Source organism: Crinia signifera, chromosome 6 (assembly GCF_055691185.1).
Source record: "Crinia signifera chromosome 6, ASM5569118v1, whole genome shotgun sequence".
Classification (NCBI taxonomy): domain Eukaryota; kingdom Metazoa; phylum Chordata; class Amphibia; order Anura; family Myobatrachidae; genus Crinia; species Crinia signifera.
In genome coordinates, this window is record NC_139222.1 from 283222586 (window position 1) to 283242955 (window position 20370).

Here is a 20370-nt window from a genome sequence, read left to right on the forward strand (position 1 = left end):
TACGTACATGCACATAACTACTGTTGGAGTTCTGTGCACGCTAAGAGGTAATATGATGCTAAGATGCACACGAGAACAAAGTGATGCACAATGCGATGAGCACCAGGTAAACGATGCAGTATTTTATATATCCAACAGGAAGTATCGCTGTATGGGCAAACAAGGCTAATGCTGAGCGGAATACTGGCATTATTATGGAATATGTTCCCAGCCTGGGCGACCATTGCATTATCACTCTGATCGTGTCCATGTAGACAGCGTTACATGGCTAAACCCCTCTAAACAATTGAATTGCTCCAACTCATTCTGCAGTGAATTGAGGCGATGCCCAATTTTCCTGATGACTGGGTCAAGTCACTGGTAAAATCCAACATGTTGCAAATTCTCAATTCACAGATTGCCGCTGGAAATCTATTTGGATTGGGGAGTCGGGGACTTTTAACATGATGTATTTGGTGGATTCCCCGATGGATCGTGTGTCAGCGGATCAGACTGGAATCAGCAGGGAATGGATGTATGGTCTGCCTAAGATATGTTTATCGTTACTGTATAGGACAGGGTCGGTAATCTGCAACGCTTCTGCTCTTAAGGTGCCCACACACTAGAAAGATCTGCGATCTTAAGATGTGCACATAAATTAGCCTTGAAATCTTTTGTCCGCCCTGTACCAAAGATTTCAGGCAAGTGCACATCTTTACCAAAGATTTTTCTTAAGATCCCCTGTGCGTTCCTATGGATCTTTTGTTAAATCTTCTGATATTTTGTGCAGCACGTAAGATCAGAAGATTCAGCTAAAGATCCACGGGAGCGCGCATCGGACCGATATCGGCCGATTTTCAACCGATTATCGGTAAATATCGTACGTTATATCGGCCGATTTATCAAAAAACAGACAATCGGCCAAAAAATCGTTCTAGTGTGTGGGCACCTTTAGGGAATGCTGAAATTGTGGCATGCTGGGATGTGTAGTTCTACAGCAGCTGGAGTGCCGCAGGCTTTCAAATTGTAAATGAGAAAATTCCATCCATGTGTATTTGCATGGTGGTTGTGATAGACAGATATATCTATATAGATCTCTATATCCTTGATACATCCAGTAACTAGTGTTACAGAGAACTCGGAGAAGCGGTGTAGTGTACTGGAATGGGCGTGGTTAGAGTACTGGCATGGGCGTGGCTTATCAGGAAGTGTGGCCATGACGAGCGAGTTGACTACCTGGACAGAACCTGCAGGAGTTTATACCTGCAACAGCATTATAACAATAGGGCAGACCAGGCGTTATTCACCTATTGTATCAGGCAGGTCCAGGAGCTCGTTGTGCTGCAGATCCAGGTTGGTGATCTGGGTACAGTTCCCAATCTCCTTGGGAAGATGCTCCAGCTGATTGTGAGCGACGTCCAGCGTGATTAGGTTACACAGCTCCCCTACAGAGAGAGAGAGAGACACAGCAGAGACTGAGTGCAGGATGGTGGCTGACCACACCCAGGGCAGGGACATAGCTGTGGTATTATGATTGTACATGAGACAATGGGAGTTATAATGCACGCTGTACAGTCAGTCGCTACGACAGCTGTTTGCTGGTGACCTATAACTCCAATCTGGGGTAAAAGCAGATCTGGGGATTATACACAACGATGATCAAAGAGGTCAAACTGGCAAAAAAAAATTAAAACTTCTGATACATTCTGCAATTTAGATACAGCAGTGCCGTCATCTCTGGCCATTATAGGGTTGGTTGGGGGGGGGGGGGGGGTGGGACTGTTAAAAAAATATATATATTTTTTGCATTCCGTTTGTTATAATACTGTGAAACATTGCTATGTATTTGAAACCTTGATCAACCACTATTTAACCATTTGAGCACCAACATCTGTGAGATGTTCAAAATATCCACTAAAAATTCCAGCGTCCCTCACATTTGTTATATCAATTCAAATAAAAAAAACATTGTGTGAAAAAAAAAAAAAAAAAAAAAAGATTTCCCATATAAAAGGGAAACATTACAGGTGATTATGAGGAATAAAACGGTTTGCTTTGCAATTTTTGACAGCAATTTTGACAAATTTACTTGGCACTCAAGCAATGTTCCCTCTAATTTTACGAAGGCTGTGTGCGGCAAAAGATTTTAGCTGTGCAACTTTGGAAGGAAATTTACATTTTTGTGCGTCAATTATATATAACTGGAAAATGACGTCCAGCATTTGTGTTAACTTTACTTCAAAATGATATTAAACATTTAAACATTCAAAACACAGCACACAATGTAGTTAATGGGTGAAACACACATTAATTGAGTCCACAAATGCAAAAAAGGGTCCACTGCTGCTTTGTGCGCTCAGTTGTAATGTCTGTGCGCACGCTCGTCGAGTTGTGTGCGCGCGCACGTGCGCACAGCTTAGAGGGAACACTGCACTCAAGGGGTTAATGCTTTCTAACATTAAAGGGGAACATTTACTAAGATAGAAGTTCTATTGAAGATGGGATGTTGCCCGTAGCAACCAGATTTGATTTAGCATCTTCTAGAACACAGGTTCCCAAACTCACACGGTTCATGTTTTCCAGGTCTCCTCACAGAAGTAATTAGCACCACCTGTGGCTCTCCTATAAAAAAAAACTGCAGGGAGTAATGACTGCACCTGCGCACCTGTCGGGTGACCTGGAAAACGTGAACTGTGTGGGGTCCGGAGGACCGAGTTTGAGAACCACCGTTCGAAAAGGAGCTAAATAAATAAGTAGAATCTGACTGGTTGCTAAGGGAAACATCCCCTCTGCAGCAGAACTGCCATCTTAGCACATTTTCCTCTAACAATCCAACGTTATTGGGCTTTGATACAATTTATTAGAATTGGAAATCTTTCAATAAAACCAAATTTTAGACTAAACATAATTAAATCAGACAAAAGCAATTTTCAGAGGAACGCACAAAACACGAAGGAATTAAGCATGAGCAAATGTGTCACGGGCATGAAACAGTCTGAATAAAACACTAGTTTAGCCGCCTTTTCTGTTCCCGATCTGTTTCGAAGCTTTGAGTGAACTAAACTCAAAGAAGATAGTATTTTTGCACTAGCTGAAGATGATGGAGCAGTCCGAAGGAAATACGTTAGGATTAATGAATGTTGGAGGAGCCGCTCGATGCTAGGCAGACTTAGCACCTCTCTTTTCCGACTCACCTCCCTATATGTCTGTTGTGCGTGTGATTTACTGCATTGCACAGGACATTTTGCATAAAGCATTCGGCTGCAGACCAATAAAGCTGCGGCAGAGTGGCTGGTATAGTATTAACAATACAGTAACAGTCAGCAGACCTCACGGTGAGTGATGAAACCTTTGTGCGGGTGAGATAAATACAGCTCAGGCGATGCATGGCCTCCACAGAGATGCGATCGCTGATTTCGGTACTTGTTTCCTAGCAGGTTTCTTACGTACGCAAACGTAGTGAAATCGCATCTCATCGCATTGCATGGTACGTTTTAACCGTGCAATTTGTGCAATGTGATATTTCATTGTACAAGCACCCATGCCATGAGATGTGATGGATGCTTACAATGAGATGTGCTGGGTGCTTACAATGAGATGTGATGTGTGCATAGTATGTGATGTGATGGGTGCTTACAATTGTAAGCACCTGCACCGACACCATTGTTTAGCGTCAACCCTAGTATCCACGCCACCCCAAAGCGTGACGAGCGGCGGCATAAGGCGTCCTCCGACATTTTCATAGCCCCACTATCCACGTCGGCGTGGAGTTGATTTTAGATAATGTGGCAAGCGCAGCGAGCCCCGCGGATTACTTTACATGTATTCTGCGTCCGCTCACCATGTTTCGGGCTCACCACACTATCTAAAATCAACTCCACGCTGACGTGGATAGTGGTGGTTTGAAAAGGTTGGAGGACGCCTTACGCTGCCACTCGCCGTGCTTCGGGGTGTCGTGGATACTGGGGTTGATGCTAAACAATGGCGTAGGTTCAGGTGCTTACAATTGTAAGCACCCATCACATCACATCACATACTATGCACACATCACATACTATGCACACATCACATAGCATCACATCTCATTGTAAGCACCCATCACATCTCATGGCATGGGTGCTTGTACAATGAAATATCGCACCGCATCGCAATAGACGGTACACAATGCGATGAGATTTTCCTACGCAGAATAGCACACTATTTGCTTAGTGGGCCCCTGCTAGGAAACAAGTACCCTGATTTTATTTTGACCTTTCACAAGAAAATCTAAATAAAGTAATTAAACAAATTAAATTGCTTTGTTAACCAATACAATACCTCGTACCTAGGATAAGCAATAAGGTCAGGGATTTTCTTTTCTCTAGCTCATTAATAGAGAGTGGTGACTACTATTAGGGTCAGTACGGATGGTGTAATGGTTAGCATTACTGCCTCACAGCACTGAGGTCATGGGTTCTATCCCCACCATGTGTTATATATATATATATACGGGCAGTACGGATGGTGTAATGGTTAGTATTACTGCATCACAGCGCTGAGGTCATGGGTTCTATCCCCACCATGTGTTATATATATACGGGGCAGTACGGATGGTGTAATGGTTACATTACTGCCGGACAGCGCTGAGGTCATGGGTTCTATCCCCACCATGTGTTATATATACGGGGCAGTACGGATGGTGTAATGGTTATATTACTGCCTCACGCCGCTGAGGTCATGGGTTCTATCTCCACCATGTGTTATATATACGGGGCAGTACGGACGGTGTAATGGTTAACATTACTGTCTCACAGCACTGAGGTCATGGGTTCTATCCCCACCATGTGTTATATATACACGGGGCAGTACGGATGGTGTAATGGTTAGCATTACCGCCTCACAGCGCTGAGGTCATGGGTTCTATCCCCACCATGTGTTATATATACAGGGCAGTACGGACGGTGTAATGGTTAGCATTACTGCCTCACAGTGCTGAGGTCATGTGTTCTATCACCACCATGTGTTATATATATACGGGCAGTACGGATGGTGTAATGGTTAGCATTACTGCCTCACAGCTCTGAGGTCATGGGTTCTATCCCCACCATGTGTTATATATACGGGGCAGCACGGACGGTGTAATGGTTAGCATTACTGCCTCACAGCACTGAGGTCATGGGTTCTATCCCCACCATGTGTTATATATACGGGGCAGTACGGATGGTGTAATGGTTAGCATTACTGCCTCACAGCACTGAGGTCATGGGTTCTATCCCCACCATGTGTTATATATACGGGGCAGTACGGACGGTGTAATGGTTATAGCATTACTGCCTCACAGCACTGAGGTCATGGGTTCTATTCCCACCATGTGTTATATATACGGGGCAGTACGGACGGTGTAATGCAGGGGTGGCCAAACCTGTCCTCAAGATCTACCAACGGTGCATGTTTTCAAGGCAACCTGTGGATCTATAGTAGGAATGAATGCAGCTGGTTTGAAAATGTGACAGTTAGTAATGACTACAGCTGTGCACCTGCTAGGTGATCTGGAAAACATGGACCGTTGGTAGATCTCTGGTGTAATGGTTACATTACTGCGTCACAGCACTGAGGTCATGGGTTCTATCCCCACCATGTGTTATATATACGGGGCAGTACGGATGGTGTAATGGTTACATTACTGCCTCACAGCACTGAGGTCATGGGTTCTATCCCCACCATGTGTTATATATACGGGGCAGTACGGATGGTGTAATGGTTAGCATTACTGCCTCACAGCGCTGAGGTCATGGGTTCTATCCCCACCATGTGTTATATATATACGGGCAGTACGGATGGTGTAATGGTTAGTATTACTGCATCACAGCGCTGAGGTCATGGGTTGTGACCCCCACCATGGCCCTAACCGTGTAGAGTTTGTATAGTCTCCCTGTTCTTGCAGGGGTCATGTGACCTAGGCGGCAGAGGACCATGCCTGGCTATCCTTAGAAGTGTAATGAGTTTGGGTAAAACCTGGAAGGTGAAAGGTGTTGCCCAAATCCTGTAAATGGGAGGCAGCCTGCACTGTGTGAGACGGGGTGTAACAGCGCGCAGGCAAGAGGGTATCACAATATTGGATTTCTGTTTGCCATAAATTTTCAAAAACTCCGAACAGGTCATATGAGACGGATAATAGGAGGATGAGCGGAGAGGATAAGCAGCGGAGGGGAGTGTGGGATTCTGTGCTGGACATCTGATGTGAAGCAGAGGCTGTGGTTCCCCAGCTGTGCAGTCCGAGGTCAGCGGGAGACGTTCCCACCCATTAAATCTCTGTGTAACTGCAGGAAGCACATCCCGTGCATTGTGCCTCTGTGCACGGCTCTCAAGCAGCTACTGAGGAGGCCAGAAAAGTCCCTGCCCTCTCATCAGGCCAGACCTGACTGGTGGCATTACACCAGGGGAGTACAACGACACCGACCCAACACACTGAGAACACGGCCGCCGTGTGCTCCTGCTAGCTGACTTATAGGGATGACCGGCCAGATGTGCAGAACAAAGGGGCGGGAGGGAGATGATACACAAGTCACTGCACCCACATGTTCCCCTACTGCAACTCAGACTTGTGTTCTCTGCTTCTGTACCATCATCCCCAATTAAGGCAACAGTAATCGTAACGACTGGGGTGGTTTACCCCAACACTCAATGCAGAGATGGACCTCGTTATATCAGGTTGCAAGTCTCCTCGGATTGGCATGACATGCTGGGACATGTAGTTCCACAGGTTGCCTGCCCATGCACCAGATAACCCGGTTTCCAATACATCCACATCTGTGTGCAATTCTATGTATCTGGGTTTATGGCACATAGGGCCAGATGTATCAAGCTTCAAAAAGTGATAAATCGGAGAGCGATAAACAACCTGCCAATTGGCTCATAACTCCTGTTACAGACGGGGTTGAAAATGACAGTTGGGGGCTGGCCACTGTCGCTCTTTGAAGCTGGATACATCTGGCCCTTAGTAACACAGCCAACAGATGTCAGTGCCACAGCTGTATGTGCGGACACATGCCGAGGGCAGTCAGCGCTATGAATTACGGTTAGGTACAGATGCATCTTCATGCAATACGGGGTAAGGTGCTGATGTTCTGGGAGGAGGGGCATGCCGTATGTCTCTTTATATTTTAGACCTTAGCCTCACTGCGGATGTACTAAAACGCTGCTCCCAGGGTGCAAGACGCTAGGCGACTACAGTAACTGGTTTTACACATGTGCCGACGGACCTTGGCAACAGGAGGAGCCGCGGCTGCATCGGATTCTGACAGCGTCACACAGATGTACAGACTGCGCCAGTGGGATGATATGAAGTTTTGGTTTTCTTCCAGTTGCTGTAATTCTGACATTTTAACATATAAAGAAGCTGGGTTCTGCCGAGTTGCCCAGGACATGGGCACTGAGAGGCCGTTTGGCACAGTCTCACATCTGTAAGCCTCTAATGTGCAATACAAAGATGCTGTATCCGAGTTTCAGGTGTCGTGTGTACAGTGTTGTTCCCATACCCCTCGTGTATAACAATTAAATCATTGCATGGAGGATTTTCTGAGTACAGCGGTGAACACCCAGTTCTGTGCGGAGGTGACCCCAAGACCCGCGTTCTGCTCCTTCAACCTGCTGACTACCAGAGCAGAGGCCCCTGGAAAGCGCGATGAAGCCATCCTGATATCCTGGCACTGGGAAACTATTTTACGTAAAGGAAAAGGAATGCACTGGAGACTTCATTGGGAGGTCACTGCTCAGGAAGATTACACAAGAGTTCAGAGATTAACCCTCCGCAGCTGAATTCCTGGCTACTAAACAGACGCAGGGTACAGTAGGAGTAGGCTCCCTCCCGCATCGCCCCTCTGGCGTGCAACACAATTCATGCCCCAGATCAGAGAGATTAAATCTGCAGCTTATTCCTAGATCAGACGGCAATGCGCTGGAAGGGCCCCGAGGCTGCGCGTACAGTACGGATTTGTCTCTCTCACCTCTCCACAGATACTGACGGCGAGTAGAAGGTCTTCATTTCGCTGGATGTGATTCACTGACGAGACATCAATAAGGACGACAGAGCGCGCCGCTCAGCACGGATCCAAAATAACAATATACAGAAGAGGATCCCTCCGTGATATTCTGCCATTTCAAAGCCCCTTGTAACTTTTTCTGTAGAAGTTCTGTAAGCTAGTAGCCTGAGGCCATCAGAAAGTTCCAGTACAGCACCCGCAACTAAGTAGGCGTTCTGTGGGGTACTGGGCCGAAACGAATCATCTTTATGTTCCGAACGTTGACATAGTCGACATGTCAAAGTAAAGAAGTGCACTGTAACCACCTTCTTTTCTGAATGCGCTCACCCCAGGCTGCTGCTCAGACATACAGCCGCTGCACCCCCACACTGGGCTCTCTCTGCTGCGCTTGGAGTCCACAAATCGCCAGTGCGCATGCGAGAGAGGGCTAAACCGCCACAGTCCTGTCCCGAGACTGAGTGTGCCGGGTCCGCGGTGCCGGCGCGTGACATTATGAGGCATGGGCCGCTGGCTTGCAATGCACCCTTGGGAACGGGCGCTTGGCCCGGGGAGCGCACCACTGACACAGGCTGGAGCCAGGAGGAGAACGGGCACCACTGAAAGCCTCTGGAGCCAGGAGGAGGACTATGGAGGGCAGCGATCCAGTCCGGATCGGGTCGCGGGCCGTAGTTTGCCCACCCATGCCCTAGTGGATGATAGGGCCTGAAATACCAACTGTCGGCAGGTCAGCTCAAGAACTTCAGACTTGTAAATATATTTGTAGCTATTGCAGCGGTTCCAGTAGCAGAGAGCCTTGGAAGCACAGCTATATTAGGAGGCCGTGTCTAATATACTATTATGCACTTGTAATCTAGGCCAGGGACAACGCCAGGATCAGAGTATTACACAGCGCTGGCAGGGAAGCGATGGTAAATCACACCGGACAGCTTAAAAGGGGAAATGCAGAAGAGCATTTACATCACACACACACGTATCCACGGAGGAATGGTGTAACTGCAGCGGGGAAATATTGTCCTTACTTCCTCTTACTGTGCACATAAAGAGTTTCCTTCTTTTCAAGAATTTTGCACGTTCGTCACCTATCGCCTTCATCGTGCCTATTCCCAGATGCCTTTCTCTGTGTTACAGCGACTAGTGCACCGATACAGGGCGACACTGGTCCGGAGAGGTCAATATATGCTCACATTAGATCAGCCACATTATTCACATCCAAACAGTAGCACCGATAGCCACAACAGACGGCTGGTAATCTGGCCCTACTTAATGTGCAATCAGCCCAACATCACTCAATGCAAAACTGGGGTGTAAATGCCAAACGGGGAGGTGGGAAATGGTTAAACAGGAGAGTAATTATAGGAGCAATTTCTTAAGAATTATTTGTATTTCCCTGTACTGCAGCCCACCACAGGTATCCAGTATCCACAGACAGTGACTATAGATCGTATGCTTGCGAGCAGGGCCCTCCTAACCCGATTGTTTTATCCCTATTTACAATTGTAAAGCGAATCAGAACTGCTGCACTGTATAAGTAATTAATAAATAAACTGATGTCCCAGCAACACTAATCTGTTTATATAAAAAAGGTATTTTAAAAGTGTTGTGCCTCAGTTCCTGACCGATGTCCCGCAGCTGCGGTGAGTGCTAAGAAATGCGCTTAAATGTATACATTAAAATAAATGTAAATAACGCATTTAAATAAAAAACTTATACACTGGTGATCGTCAATTGCTCCGGTTCCGGAGGATGGGAATCTGGTAGCCCACGAACCAGCGTGAGCTTTAGGTTGTGATCCTGCCGTGGGGTCTCTGGTACTCTAGTGTTCTAGAAATCACAGATTACAGAAGGTGTAAGAATTCATGAGAGGTCTGGGGGGGGGGGGGGGGGTGTATGCAGCAGATTTGAACAGAGAGAAATGGTCATGATATGCCAATCTCCAAATATTCCTCACTCCTCACAGGGATGCTGGAGCCGGTTCTATGCCGCAGAACAAATTATGGGAATTACACCGTATACGCCTGCCTCCTGGGTTATGTGGTCTACATAAATCTGCAGCGGTAACAGAGGATGTTCATTGAATTGTTGGTGGATTGATTTTCAATGTATCAGGAACCTATGTCTCGATTATAGGAGGGGGGGGGGTGTATGACATTGCGGAGAGAGATAAAATGAAGACACTATGAAAACAACTCATCTTCTAACAATTTATCTAACATTTATTTAGAGCTGTCAGTGAAATGACAGTTATTGATAAATCTTCCCCATTGGGTGGGTTGCCCCTGCTGCATTGAAAGTATCCATCAAGAACACCTGAACTTCTAAAGAACCTGTTACATGCGGTGTATCCACACCTTCATTTGAGAATACGGTACTTTTTAGGACATTTTTTTGGAGCTGAAATACTGACCTGCTTCCAGCGTCCATCTGCTGCATCCTGTGACCAGCCGATAAGTGCCAAGGTTTATCTGTTCTATAATGGGGCCCACACACGTAGCGACTCCCGGGCTGTTTCTCAGCAATGTTACTTCATTTAACGCCATCGTTCAGAAAATGCCCCAACATCGCTGTGTGTGTAGGGGCACAGCGAAAGCAATGTGCGGGACCGCGAAGTGCGATCGCCCGGCGATTCATATCCAGCGTGCTGGATAAATCTATAAATCGCCGGGTGTCAGGGCCTGTGTTCTCATGGAGAACACAGGCCCTGACAGATCGCTGTACAGTGCTGTGAGCTGAACAATCTAGAATCACTCATCTACACACATCGCTATGTGTCGACCTAGACAATGTCTACCTTTTTCACGTGTCCACCTATTGCCCATTGACCAATAGTTGTTAACCTCTTCATTGAAAACCATTTCAGGTGTCGACCTAAGGACTGTTGACCTTCAGTGGCCAACCCTTAATAGGGTCGACACATCCCGTAAACACAGGCAGGCCAAACGTCCTATGGTCATAGTGGTATCAAGCCGCAGACTGTCCCATGTCAGATGGCCAATAGGAATTCTGCACCGAATACTGGACCAACCTGCACTTAAGGCAGGGAAATATAAATGCGGTTCCATCACCTTGTGGCAATACACCCCACACATCGGTCATTCCATAGGCACTGCTGTCTTGCACAGGGATGAGAGAACGATGGGAACGGTTCTTGGGCAGAACGTCTTGTGGTTATTGATTAGACCACATAATACACTCAATACTTCCGGGGCATTGACTATACCACAGCGCAGCCATTAGGAACATGTCCAAACCCACATTACACAGACCTGGAACTAATCAGGGCTGCTCAGTCACCTAACTTATGTCATCCGAATCCAGCCATTTCTTCTAGGTTCAGAAGCCCAAGAAAAAAAGGCCTTGCGGTATCCTAGGTAACGCATGTTCTGTACAGAAGGCATATTGACGGACAACAGAACAGCCAATGAAGTTGTAGTGGTTAATGGACACAGAACACAGTATTTATGGCTTTCGGAGGGGGTTGAGCAAAGGATATTTGACTTTAGATTGCAACGCATTACGTTAGGCTAAACTGCACATCACCTAAAGTATAAATGTGGCCCTGCACAGTGTGGGCTTGTTTGAGAGTTGCAGCAATGTTTTTTGCAGATGCATTTAGAGAATGGTCGCATGCTATGGAGGGGTTGCGGGCTGCATGCACATATTTGCGCACCAGGCCCAATTCAGAACCGTGCCCTGCTCAGGCATTTCTCCGACATCACAGCAAAAGGAAGTTTATGGGTCGTAACTAAGCACAAGCAAAACGTGAATGCACGCAGGAAAGCCACCTGGGGAGCGTGTAGCCGGATTCCAGTGCCTAGCATGGGGTGCCAATTACACTAAAGTCTGCTCTAGCGCATGTAAACTTGGGAAAGTACAATCCCCTATATGTGGATAGTTAGTGTTCATCCTAGCACCCTGAACCTTTAAAAACCCCATGTACTTCCTCTGTCCTGCCTGGGGTGTCAATCTCTGCTGTGGTACTTCTACCAAAGTCTGGTCTGTATTTCCAACGAAATACAGACCAAACTGTGGTACAATCACCACAGCAGTGAGTGACACCCCAGGCAGGAATGGGGAGTTGCATTGTAGCAGGCATCCATAGTAGCGCTGGTCCAGCACATACAAGGGCATGGTATATACTCGCTCTATATATGGCTACATTTTGTCCCCGAGCCTTGGTGTATATTGATGGGATTCTCTTCAGTGCAAAGAGAAATAATGCAGGTGAGCTATTCAACCGTTACAAATGCTAAATCTAATACATTTTTACGTGTTTCATAGCCTGCAACCTTCAAGTGTGCAGATCAATACGATATAGAATATACAAAGGAGAAGCACTTTAGAACACCTTTTATTTAAATGTATTAAGCCTAAACAAGTGTTCAAGTAGGGCGATAAAGTACCAGCCAATCAGCACCTATCATTTCTCAAGCACAGATGGTAAGATAGCAGTTACTGTAGGAGCTGATTGGCTGATACTGTATCACTTATTAAAACCTACTACACTCGGCCCACCGTCACCTCTGTAACACTGTAATATATAGTAGCTGAGCTCACTTATCTAATACTTCTCTTGCTATTTCTCACTAGTACAGAGCCTTGGTGTGGTTTGGTTAAGCCGGTTTGGGGGTCGCCCTAGATTGAACCCCAGGATTAACTGCAAATGTAATAATTAGTGATTTATTAACAGTGCATCTGCGCTCTCTTTCTTTGTGTGTGGCACTACTAGTCCCAGGAAGGTAGTAGCACCTCTCACTACATGTACAGTAGTTCGGGTGTGGGCTGGGCTGTATTATCAGGCGCAGCGCCTTGACCTTTCACCAGCACCCTGCTGTATAGATGCGTGCCGACTATTCACAGGACATGGAAATCTTGTGGCAAGCCCATCCCCTCTATAGGCGCCAAGCATGCCCTCGTTATTGACACTGAAATAGCCAGCCCCCAATGGTGAAGCCGCCTGGGCCACCCCGCTCCCCAGTGCCCTACACACATCCTGGTGGGATCACTACCTATATAATAGCACAGTTGCTAGTAGGAAGGTGACTGGCTTCAAATCTCAGAGACATTAAACATCCCCTTACCGATCTCTGCTGGCAGCTGTTTGATCTTGTTCTCCCGGATGCTCAGCATCGTCAGCTTCGTCAAGATTTTGATGTCCTTCTCCACAGTAGTGAGCCGATTAAAGCGTAAGAAGAGCGTGGTGAGAGAGCTCAGCCTGTACACCACAGCCGGTATCTCTCGTAGCTTATTATGCCGTAAGTCCAGCATGCGCAGCTTCTTCAAGCTGTCCAGAGAGTCCGGCAGGCTGGTTAAAGAGTTCTCACTAAGAGCCAACGTCACCAAGTTGACCAGGCTGCCCACCTCCGCTGGCAACGACGGTAGCTTGTTACCATATAAATAAAGTTCCGTTAGTTGCGTCAGCTCTTTGATAGAGACCGGAAGTTGGTGAATGGACTTTTTGGCCAAATCCAGGCGCGTGGAATTCTCTTCCCGACACTTGTTCAGTTCCTTAATCACCTCGGCGTTGCTGGCCTTTTTACGCATCCCCGGCGCCGGGTTCGGACGTTTTATCGTGTTGTCCACAGAAAAAGCCACGCCGGGCTGCGCCGCACTGGCGTCTTTCTTCCCTTCTTTGGCATCTTTCACTTTGGTCTTCAGGTCCTTGTCTTTGCTCTCTTTTACAGGACCCCCCGAGGCCTTGGGCTCCTTTTCACGGTCCTTCGCTGTGGTGGGCGCTTTGTGCTCTTTATCCTTGGGGTCCTTCTCTTTTCCTATGTTGCCGCTCATGGTGATGGATTGCAAACCAAGAACCTCATGAACTCCACGTGAGCACAGAGCATGAACAATCCCTTGTCTCGAAAAATTAAGAGTAGATGCGGAATTAAAAATATCACCCAGCTACATATTGTATCCTAGAGAAGATCCGCGGGTCAACAAGCCGAAGAGGATGGAGGACGATGAGAAGGCTCGCAGGTTAGACCATCTGTAAAACACAAAGAAGAAGCTGTAACGCAATGCAACGTACTACACATAGATACACAGAACAGGCTACATTTCTTTAAGCTTAGGGCATGGAAGGCCGTCAGTAGTTTACAGATTGCGTCCAACACTTTCCCGGGTGACGGCTAAAGGAATAACCGGCACAGAACGCAAATTAACAAAAAGTTTTTATTGCATATGGAATGTTCTATAAAATATAAATGATGGATAATCAAACTCAGTTAGGGAAATATGCTCATTAAGATTTTTATGGCGTAGGTCACGTACAATGAAACCTTTTAAATTGATCTTTGTTAAGTGCGGCCTCTAATTTGTCTTTGGCTATCTAATGAGGCTGGGCGAAATACAGAAGAACCTGGGATGATCAGCTGGGAGTGGGGAAGGCAGCAGCACAGTGCTAACATTTGAACAAAACATCTCTTTGGCTTCGTGTAATCAGATACAGTATCCTTTTTAATATAAGAAATCCTCAACTATCGATACCGTGACCATACTGAGAGGTGGCTGCCAAGATGCAATGATTCTGAACTTTGGCAACGGATTTGCTAAGAAACAGCTTTTCTTGCACGCGACAGACTCCAGCCAAACTCATCCAATACTAAGGAAGAACCTCTCTCCTCCTATCCAATCATATAACACTATCTTTAAACGGCCATCCTGTTTGCATGGAGTTGATGGCAGACAGAGGTACAGACACTGTAAGGAAGGGAACGGGCTGGAATGATGCTTGTGTAACACAATGTCTTTGTGCATCACACTTACAGCATAGTAGACTCACAACCCACATGAACAACGTCTATCGATGTTGTGCGTCCAGACATTTCACTGCTAGTTGTGCCAGACACACAACTATTTTACAAAACATGCAAATCTACAAAACACAAAAGAAATACTTTTTAGTGAATGCAGTTTTGAGTGCAGGTGTACCTGGGTGTACCTGTACCTGGTGCAGGTGCTTCCGTACCAATACGGACACGCAACATTAAATAGGAAAACAGTCTCTGTCCCCTCCTGATCCAAGGACTCTGAGCACGGTCCTGTACAGCCAGGTGACAGGCACACTGACCGACCAATAGCAGACGATTCACTATAAATGGACAATCGCCCATCATATACCCAGGCAGGAGAATTGCACAACAATGAGGGAGACTTCCCTCCGCATTAAAGCCCAGGCCAGGGGTGTGGATATTTTATCACACACTTAGGTCGACAGTTATTAGGTCGACATGTGTCTAGGTAGACAGGTGTCTAGGTCGACATATCGTTATGTCGACAGGTCAGAAGGTCAACATGGTTTTTTTACCCGGATGTCGACACAGTCGACATGGACACAGTTGGAAGGCAACCGCAGCCCCTCGCTGCGCTCGGCACACTATTTTATTCTCCCACCATGCCCTAGTGGATGGCAGGGCCTGAAATACCCCCTGTCGGGACATGTCGGCTCAAAAAACAGTAAAAAAAAACATGTCGACCTTTCGACCTGTTGACATAACCCATGTTGACCTAACGCTACGTCGACCTAAACCCATGTACACCTTGTCCTGTGTCGACCTAGACACCTGTCGACCTACACCTATGTCGACCTAGACACCTGTTGACCTTCCCCCCTGTCGACCCAACGGTGTTGACCTAATGACTGTCGACCTAAGTGTGGTCATAATTCGACCGTATCACCAGGCCAGGGGGGAAAGAGACATCTGAAAACTGGACAAACCTGAACGTTGGGTCAAGTTTCTCCAAATTAATAATGATCACGGAGTATTAAAAGGGAGAAAAACCATCATTTTCTGTAACACTTTCTCCTGTTGTGTCCCTAGGGTAAGTCATTACTCCTGTAGTCCGCGCCATCTCCCCAGCCTTACAGAGTTTGCAGGTGCAGCGATATCTACTTCACCAATCAATATAGTATCAGTGCTGGCATCATATTGTAGGTGTCCCTAGCGGTCAGACAAGCTGGTAACCTGGCAGCTAAGAAACAGCAGCCAAGAGACAGCAACGGGGACCACGATGGGAATAACAGAGCACACACAGAGCAAATGGTCCTGGTATAGGGGATCGACGTCTAGATCAACAATCGAGTCGATTTAAAAAAATAAAAAATAATTTAAAAAAACAGTAGGCTGTCTGGATATTGAGCATGTTGGCATGTCTTACTAGTGCCTGTCTAACTTTAGTGCCTGTCTAACTTTAGTGCCTGTCTAACTTGACTGTTTCTGCCGTGAGAAGGGAATTCCTAGGAAGGCGTACCCAGGTTACCCACAAACTCATTGCGCACAGCACTTCTTGCAGTATATATGCCAGATGTAGAGAAAGTTCTCTGCCCAAGTATCAGGGAAACAGACGTTGTGCCCATGCCCGGTGAGACCCGGGAAGCAGAGGTTACATTGTATTTATCTGTCTGGGTTCTAAGAAACACACAAAACAATGCAAATGCTTATAAAATGAAGCCTCAGCCTTCCTAACATATCTTTACAGCTTTATACAAGCAGGGTGTGTGTGGCGTGAATGCACAGACGGCTCTAAGTCTGCAGAAGCTTTCTAGCCTGCTACCTAGAAACATAGAATGTGACGGCAGATAAACATCTAGTCTATCCTAAATGCATGCACGCGCGCGTGTATACACACACACTGGGGTTCATATATATGAGGAGCCAGATAACCTATCATCATGTTTTTGGGATTGTGGGAGGAACCGGAGAACCCTGAGGAATCCTGCACAGGCACAGTAAAACTATACAAACTCAACCCTGTTAGGTCCGTTGAAGGAATCTAACCCACTACCTCAGTGCTGTAAGGCCAGAACGCTAACCGTTGCACCGCCCGTACCTCTCATCTGGCAAGAGGCTGACCCACCAAGCCTGCAACAAATGATGAATGCAATATGGGATGCCGTTTAAATCCCGGCGTTCAAAATCCCGACGCCGGAATCCCAACACTTTCTCCCCCCGTGGGTGTCCATGACACCCTCGGAGGGAGAATAAATTAGTGTGCCGAGCGTAGCGATGCACCGGGCCCGCTGCATGGCAAGCGCAGCGAGCCCACAAGGGGGGGCGATCCACATCCCCTCTTGTCGGGATTTCGGCTGCGGGATTTTGAACGCCTGGATCCCGACCGCCGGCTTTTCATGCCGAATCCTGCCAAATAATAAGTCAAGTCACTGTAACAACGGTCAAATGTATCAAGCTTCAAAAAGTGATACAATGGAGAGCGACAAAAAAAAACAGCCAATCAGGATTGGGGGTGTGGGTGACCGGTGTGCAGCGTCAGGGTGGGACAAGCAGTCCGCAGTGTCTGGGAAGTACCAAGCGGACCTGTGGCCAGCAGCATTGATTTTTTTTTTTTAAAAAGACAGGCTGGCCGTTGACCATGCAGCAGGTTCAATATGTAGGGTCCAACCCGATACGCACAGGACCACACATTGGGTCGGAGGGGATGTAAAAGACAACCGATTTGGGAAAATTTCTCGGCCCGATCCATCGGGATCGGGTGAAATCGGCCCAGATCGGATAAGTGTATGGGAACCTTTAGTTGTACATAGTTCAGTCACATCTCGACTTGCAACTGAAGGGTTGCGAATTTATGTATTATGGTAGGAGAGTAACTGTAGCAGTGGCCAGTTTGTAGAACTATTCTTGTTAGAAGATTGATCCTTTTCACATAATACTGGGCTAACCCAAGTGCGCATGAAGGACGGTAACCAGTATCAAATGTAGGTAGAAGAGCCGCAATTATCTCCTATCTAATACACTGTCAACACTTCATTCACGAATAGTGACACCTATGGGATAAGCTACCTGAAGTCATGAAATGAAATGAATGTAGCAGAAGAAACCAACAGGAGAGACCAGACCACTGTGCAGGGATCCTCAGAGACCCAGTTACAACATGCATGCAGCAGACACACTTTACAATTTACGGTACTTGTGAGTTATCTGGGCGCCCGATTTCGAAATCGGGTCGGATCGGGACATCGCATCGCATGCGACCATCGGATGCGATGCGATGCGATGACCCGATTTTTCCATAGGAATCAATGTTAAAATGGACTGAGTCCATTTTAACATGGAATTCAATGGGAAAAAGGGGTTCTTTTCATACCCCTACTATCCAAGTGGGCATGGAGTTGGATATAAACCTGTGGCGAGCGTAGCGAGCCACCGAGCCCGAAGCGTGGCGAGCGTAGCGAGCCCCGCGAGGGGACACAGAATACCGTCCCCTCGCGGGGCTCGCTACGCTCGCCACAGGTTTATATCCAACTCCATGCCCACTTGGATAGTAGGGGTATGAAAAGGACCCCTTTTTCCATAGGAATCATTTTAACATTGATTCCTATGGAAAAATCGGGTCATCGCATCCGATGGTCGCATGCGATGCGATGCGATATCGCATCGCATCTGATTGTATGCCTTAACTAATGCTGCTTTCCCACTGCCTACACGGGTAAAGACCCGTTTTTTTTAAACGGGTCTTTAAACGGGTAAGAGCCATAAAGACTCTTTCCCACTGCAGCTTTTAAACGGTAAATTACTGTTTAAAAGCTGTTTTTGTCACATTCACACTTACCCGTTTAAAACCCCGTTTAAGCAGTGTAAAGATAGGGGGGGGGGGGAGAATTTAAAAAAAAAAAAATGGCGTGGGGTCCCCCCCACTGCCGTAACCAGCACCAGGCTGAAAGAGCCGGGGCTGGTAATAAAAAATCAGGAAACCCGACAAATAGGGGTTCCCTGATTTTTTACAACCAGCCCCAGGCTCCAGGTCCGGGGCTGGTTCCCAAAATACGGGGGACAAAATGACTAGGGGTCCCCCGTATTTTAAGAACCAGCCCCAGGCACAACCAGCCAGCAGGGTAATGCCACAGCCGGGGGACACTTATGATATAAGTTCCCGCGGCCAAAGCATTAACCCTACCGACCAGTCAGCCTGGCCAGGGGTCCCCCCCCTCCAGGACTTACCTGACCAGGCTGAAGCCTGGTGCTGTCCTCGATGCCCCTGGGCGGTGGGCATCGAGCTGATGGTATTGTGTAAAAAATAGAATAAAAACCATTGTCTTTTACTGGTGAACTATGAGTCCCAGCAAGCCTCCCCCGCAAGCTGGGACTTGGAGAACCACAAGTCCCAGCCTGCGGGGCATTAAAGGGCCCGCTGGGTCTTGTAGTTCCACAGTAAAAGAAAGAGTTAAATAAACACACTGACACACGTGAAAAATAAAAGTTTAATACATACATAACACATACATACTGATACTTACCTATCTTGAGCCCGTAGGTAGCCCTGGTCCTGATCCGTGTCGGCGTCTGTATCCAGTCGGCATCCCTGTCGGCGACGGCGTCGGCGGTCCGGAGTCCGAAGAAATCCATTTGGGAAGCTGTGGAAGGAAACCATACTCACCTGTCCCAGCGCGACGTAGTCCAGGTAAGGTCTTTGCAAAAAAAACAAACCGACACCCGAACCAAGCGAACAGGCAGAGAGCCGCACGGTGTGTTTACATCGTGCGGCTCCGCCCCCGAATGCCGCTATTGGCCGCCTTGCGGCCTAGCGGCCAATCAGGAGCCGCTAGGCCGCAAGGCGGCCAATAGCGGCATTCGGGAGGCGGAGCCGCACGATGTAAACAAACACACGTGCGTCTCCGTCAGTCCGGTCTGGTTCGGGTGTCGGTTTGTTTTTTTTGCAAAGACCTTACCTGGACTACGTCGCGCTGGGACAGGTGAGTATGGTTTCCTTCCACAGCTTCCCAAATGGATTTCTTCGGACTCCGGACCGCCGACGCCGTCGCCGACAGGGATGCCGACTGGATACAGACGCCGACACGGACCAGGACATCAGGACCAGGGCTACCTACGGGCTCAAGATAGGTAAGTATCAGTATGTATGTGTTATGTATGTATTAAACTTTTATTTTTCACGTGTGTCAGTGTGTTTATTTAACTCTTTCTTTTACTGTGGAACTACAAGACCCAGCGGGCCCTTTAATGCCCCGCAGGCTGGGACTTGTGGTTCTCCAAGTCCCAGCTTGCGGGGGAGGCTTGCTGGGACTCATAGTTCACCAGTAAAAGACAATGGTTTTTATTCTATTTTTTACACAATACCATCAGCTCGATGCCCACCGCCCAGGGGCATCGAGGACAGCACCAGGCTTCAGCCTGGTCAGGTAAGTCCTGGAGGGGGGGGACCCCTTTATTGGGGGGGTCCCCACTCCCCCAGGGCCCCTGGCCAGGCTGACTGGTCGGTAGGGTTAATGCTTTGGCCGCGGGAACTTATATCATAAGTGTCCCCCGGCTGTGGCATTACCCTGCTGGCTGGTTGTGCCTGGGGCTGGTTCTTAAAATACGGGGGACCCCTAGTCATTTTGTCCCCCGTATTTTGGGAACCAGCC

At 47.5% G+C, this 20370-nt stretch overlaps 1 protein-coding gene across 1 annotated transcript in view; it reads right to left on the reverse strand.

Annotated features, from left to right (window-relative positions):
- The window catches only part of SHOC2 (SHOC2 leucine rich repeat scaffold protein), a 37170-nt gene that overhangs the window by 9972 nt on the left and 6828 nt on the right, over nucleotides 1–20370 (reverse strand). Inside the window, exons 2-3 of the mRNA XM_083149836.1 lie at nucleotides 13079–13980; nucleotides 1287–1424 (exon numbers count right to left, since the gene is read on the reverse strand). Of these exons, the coding sequence (XP_083005962.1) occupies nucleotides 1287–1424; nucleotides 13079–13784 (844 nt within the window). The 5' untranslated portion in view covers nucleotides 13785–13980. The remainder of the gene's footprint in view (nucleotides 1–1286; nucleotides 1425–13078; nucleotides 13981–20370) is intronic.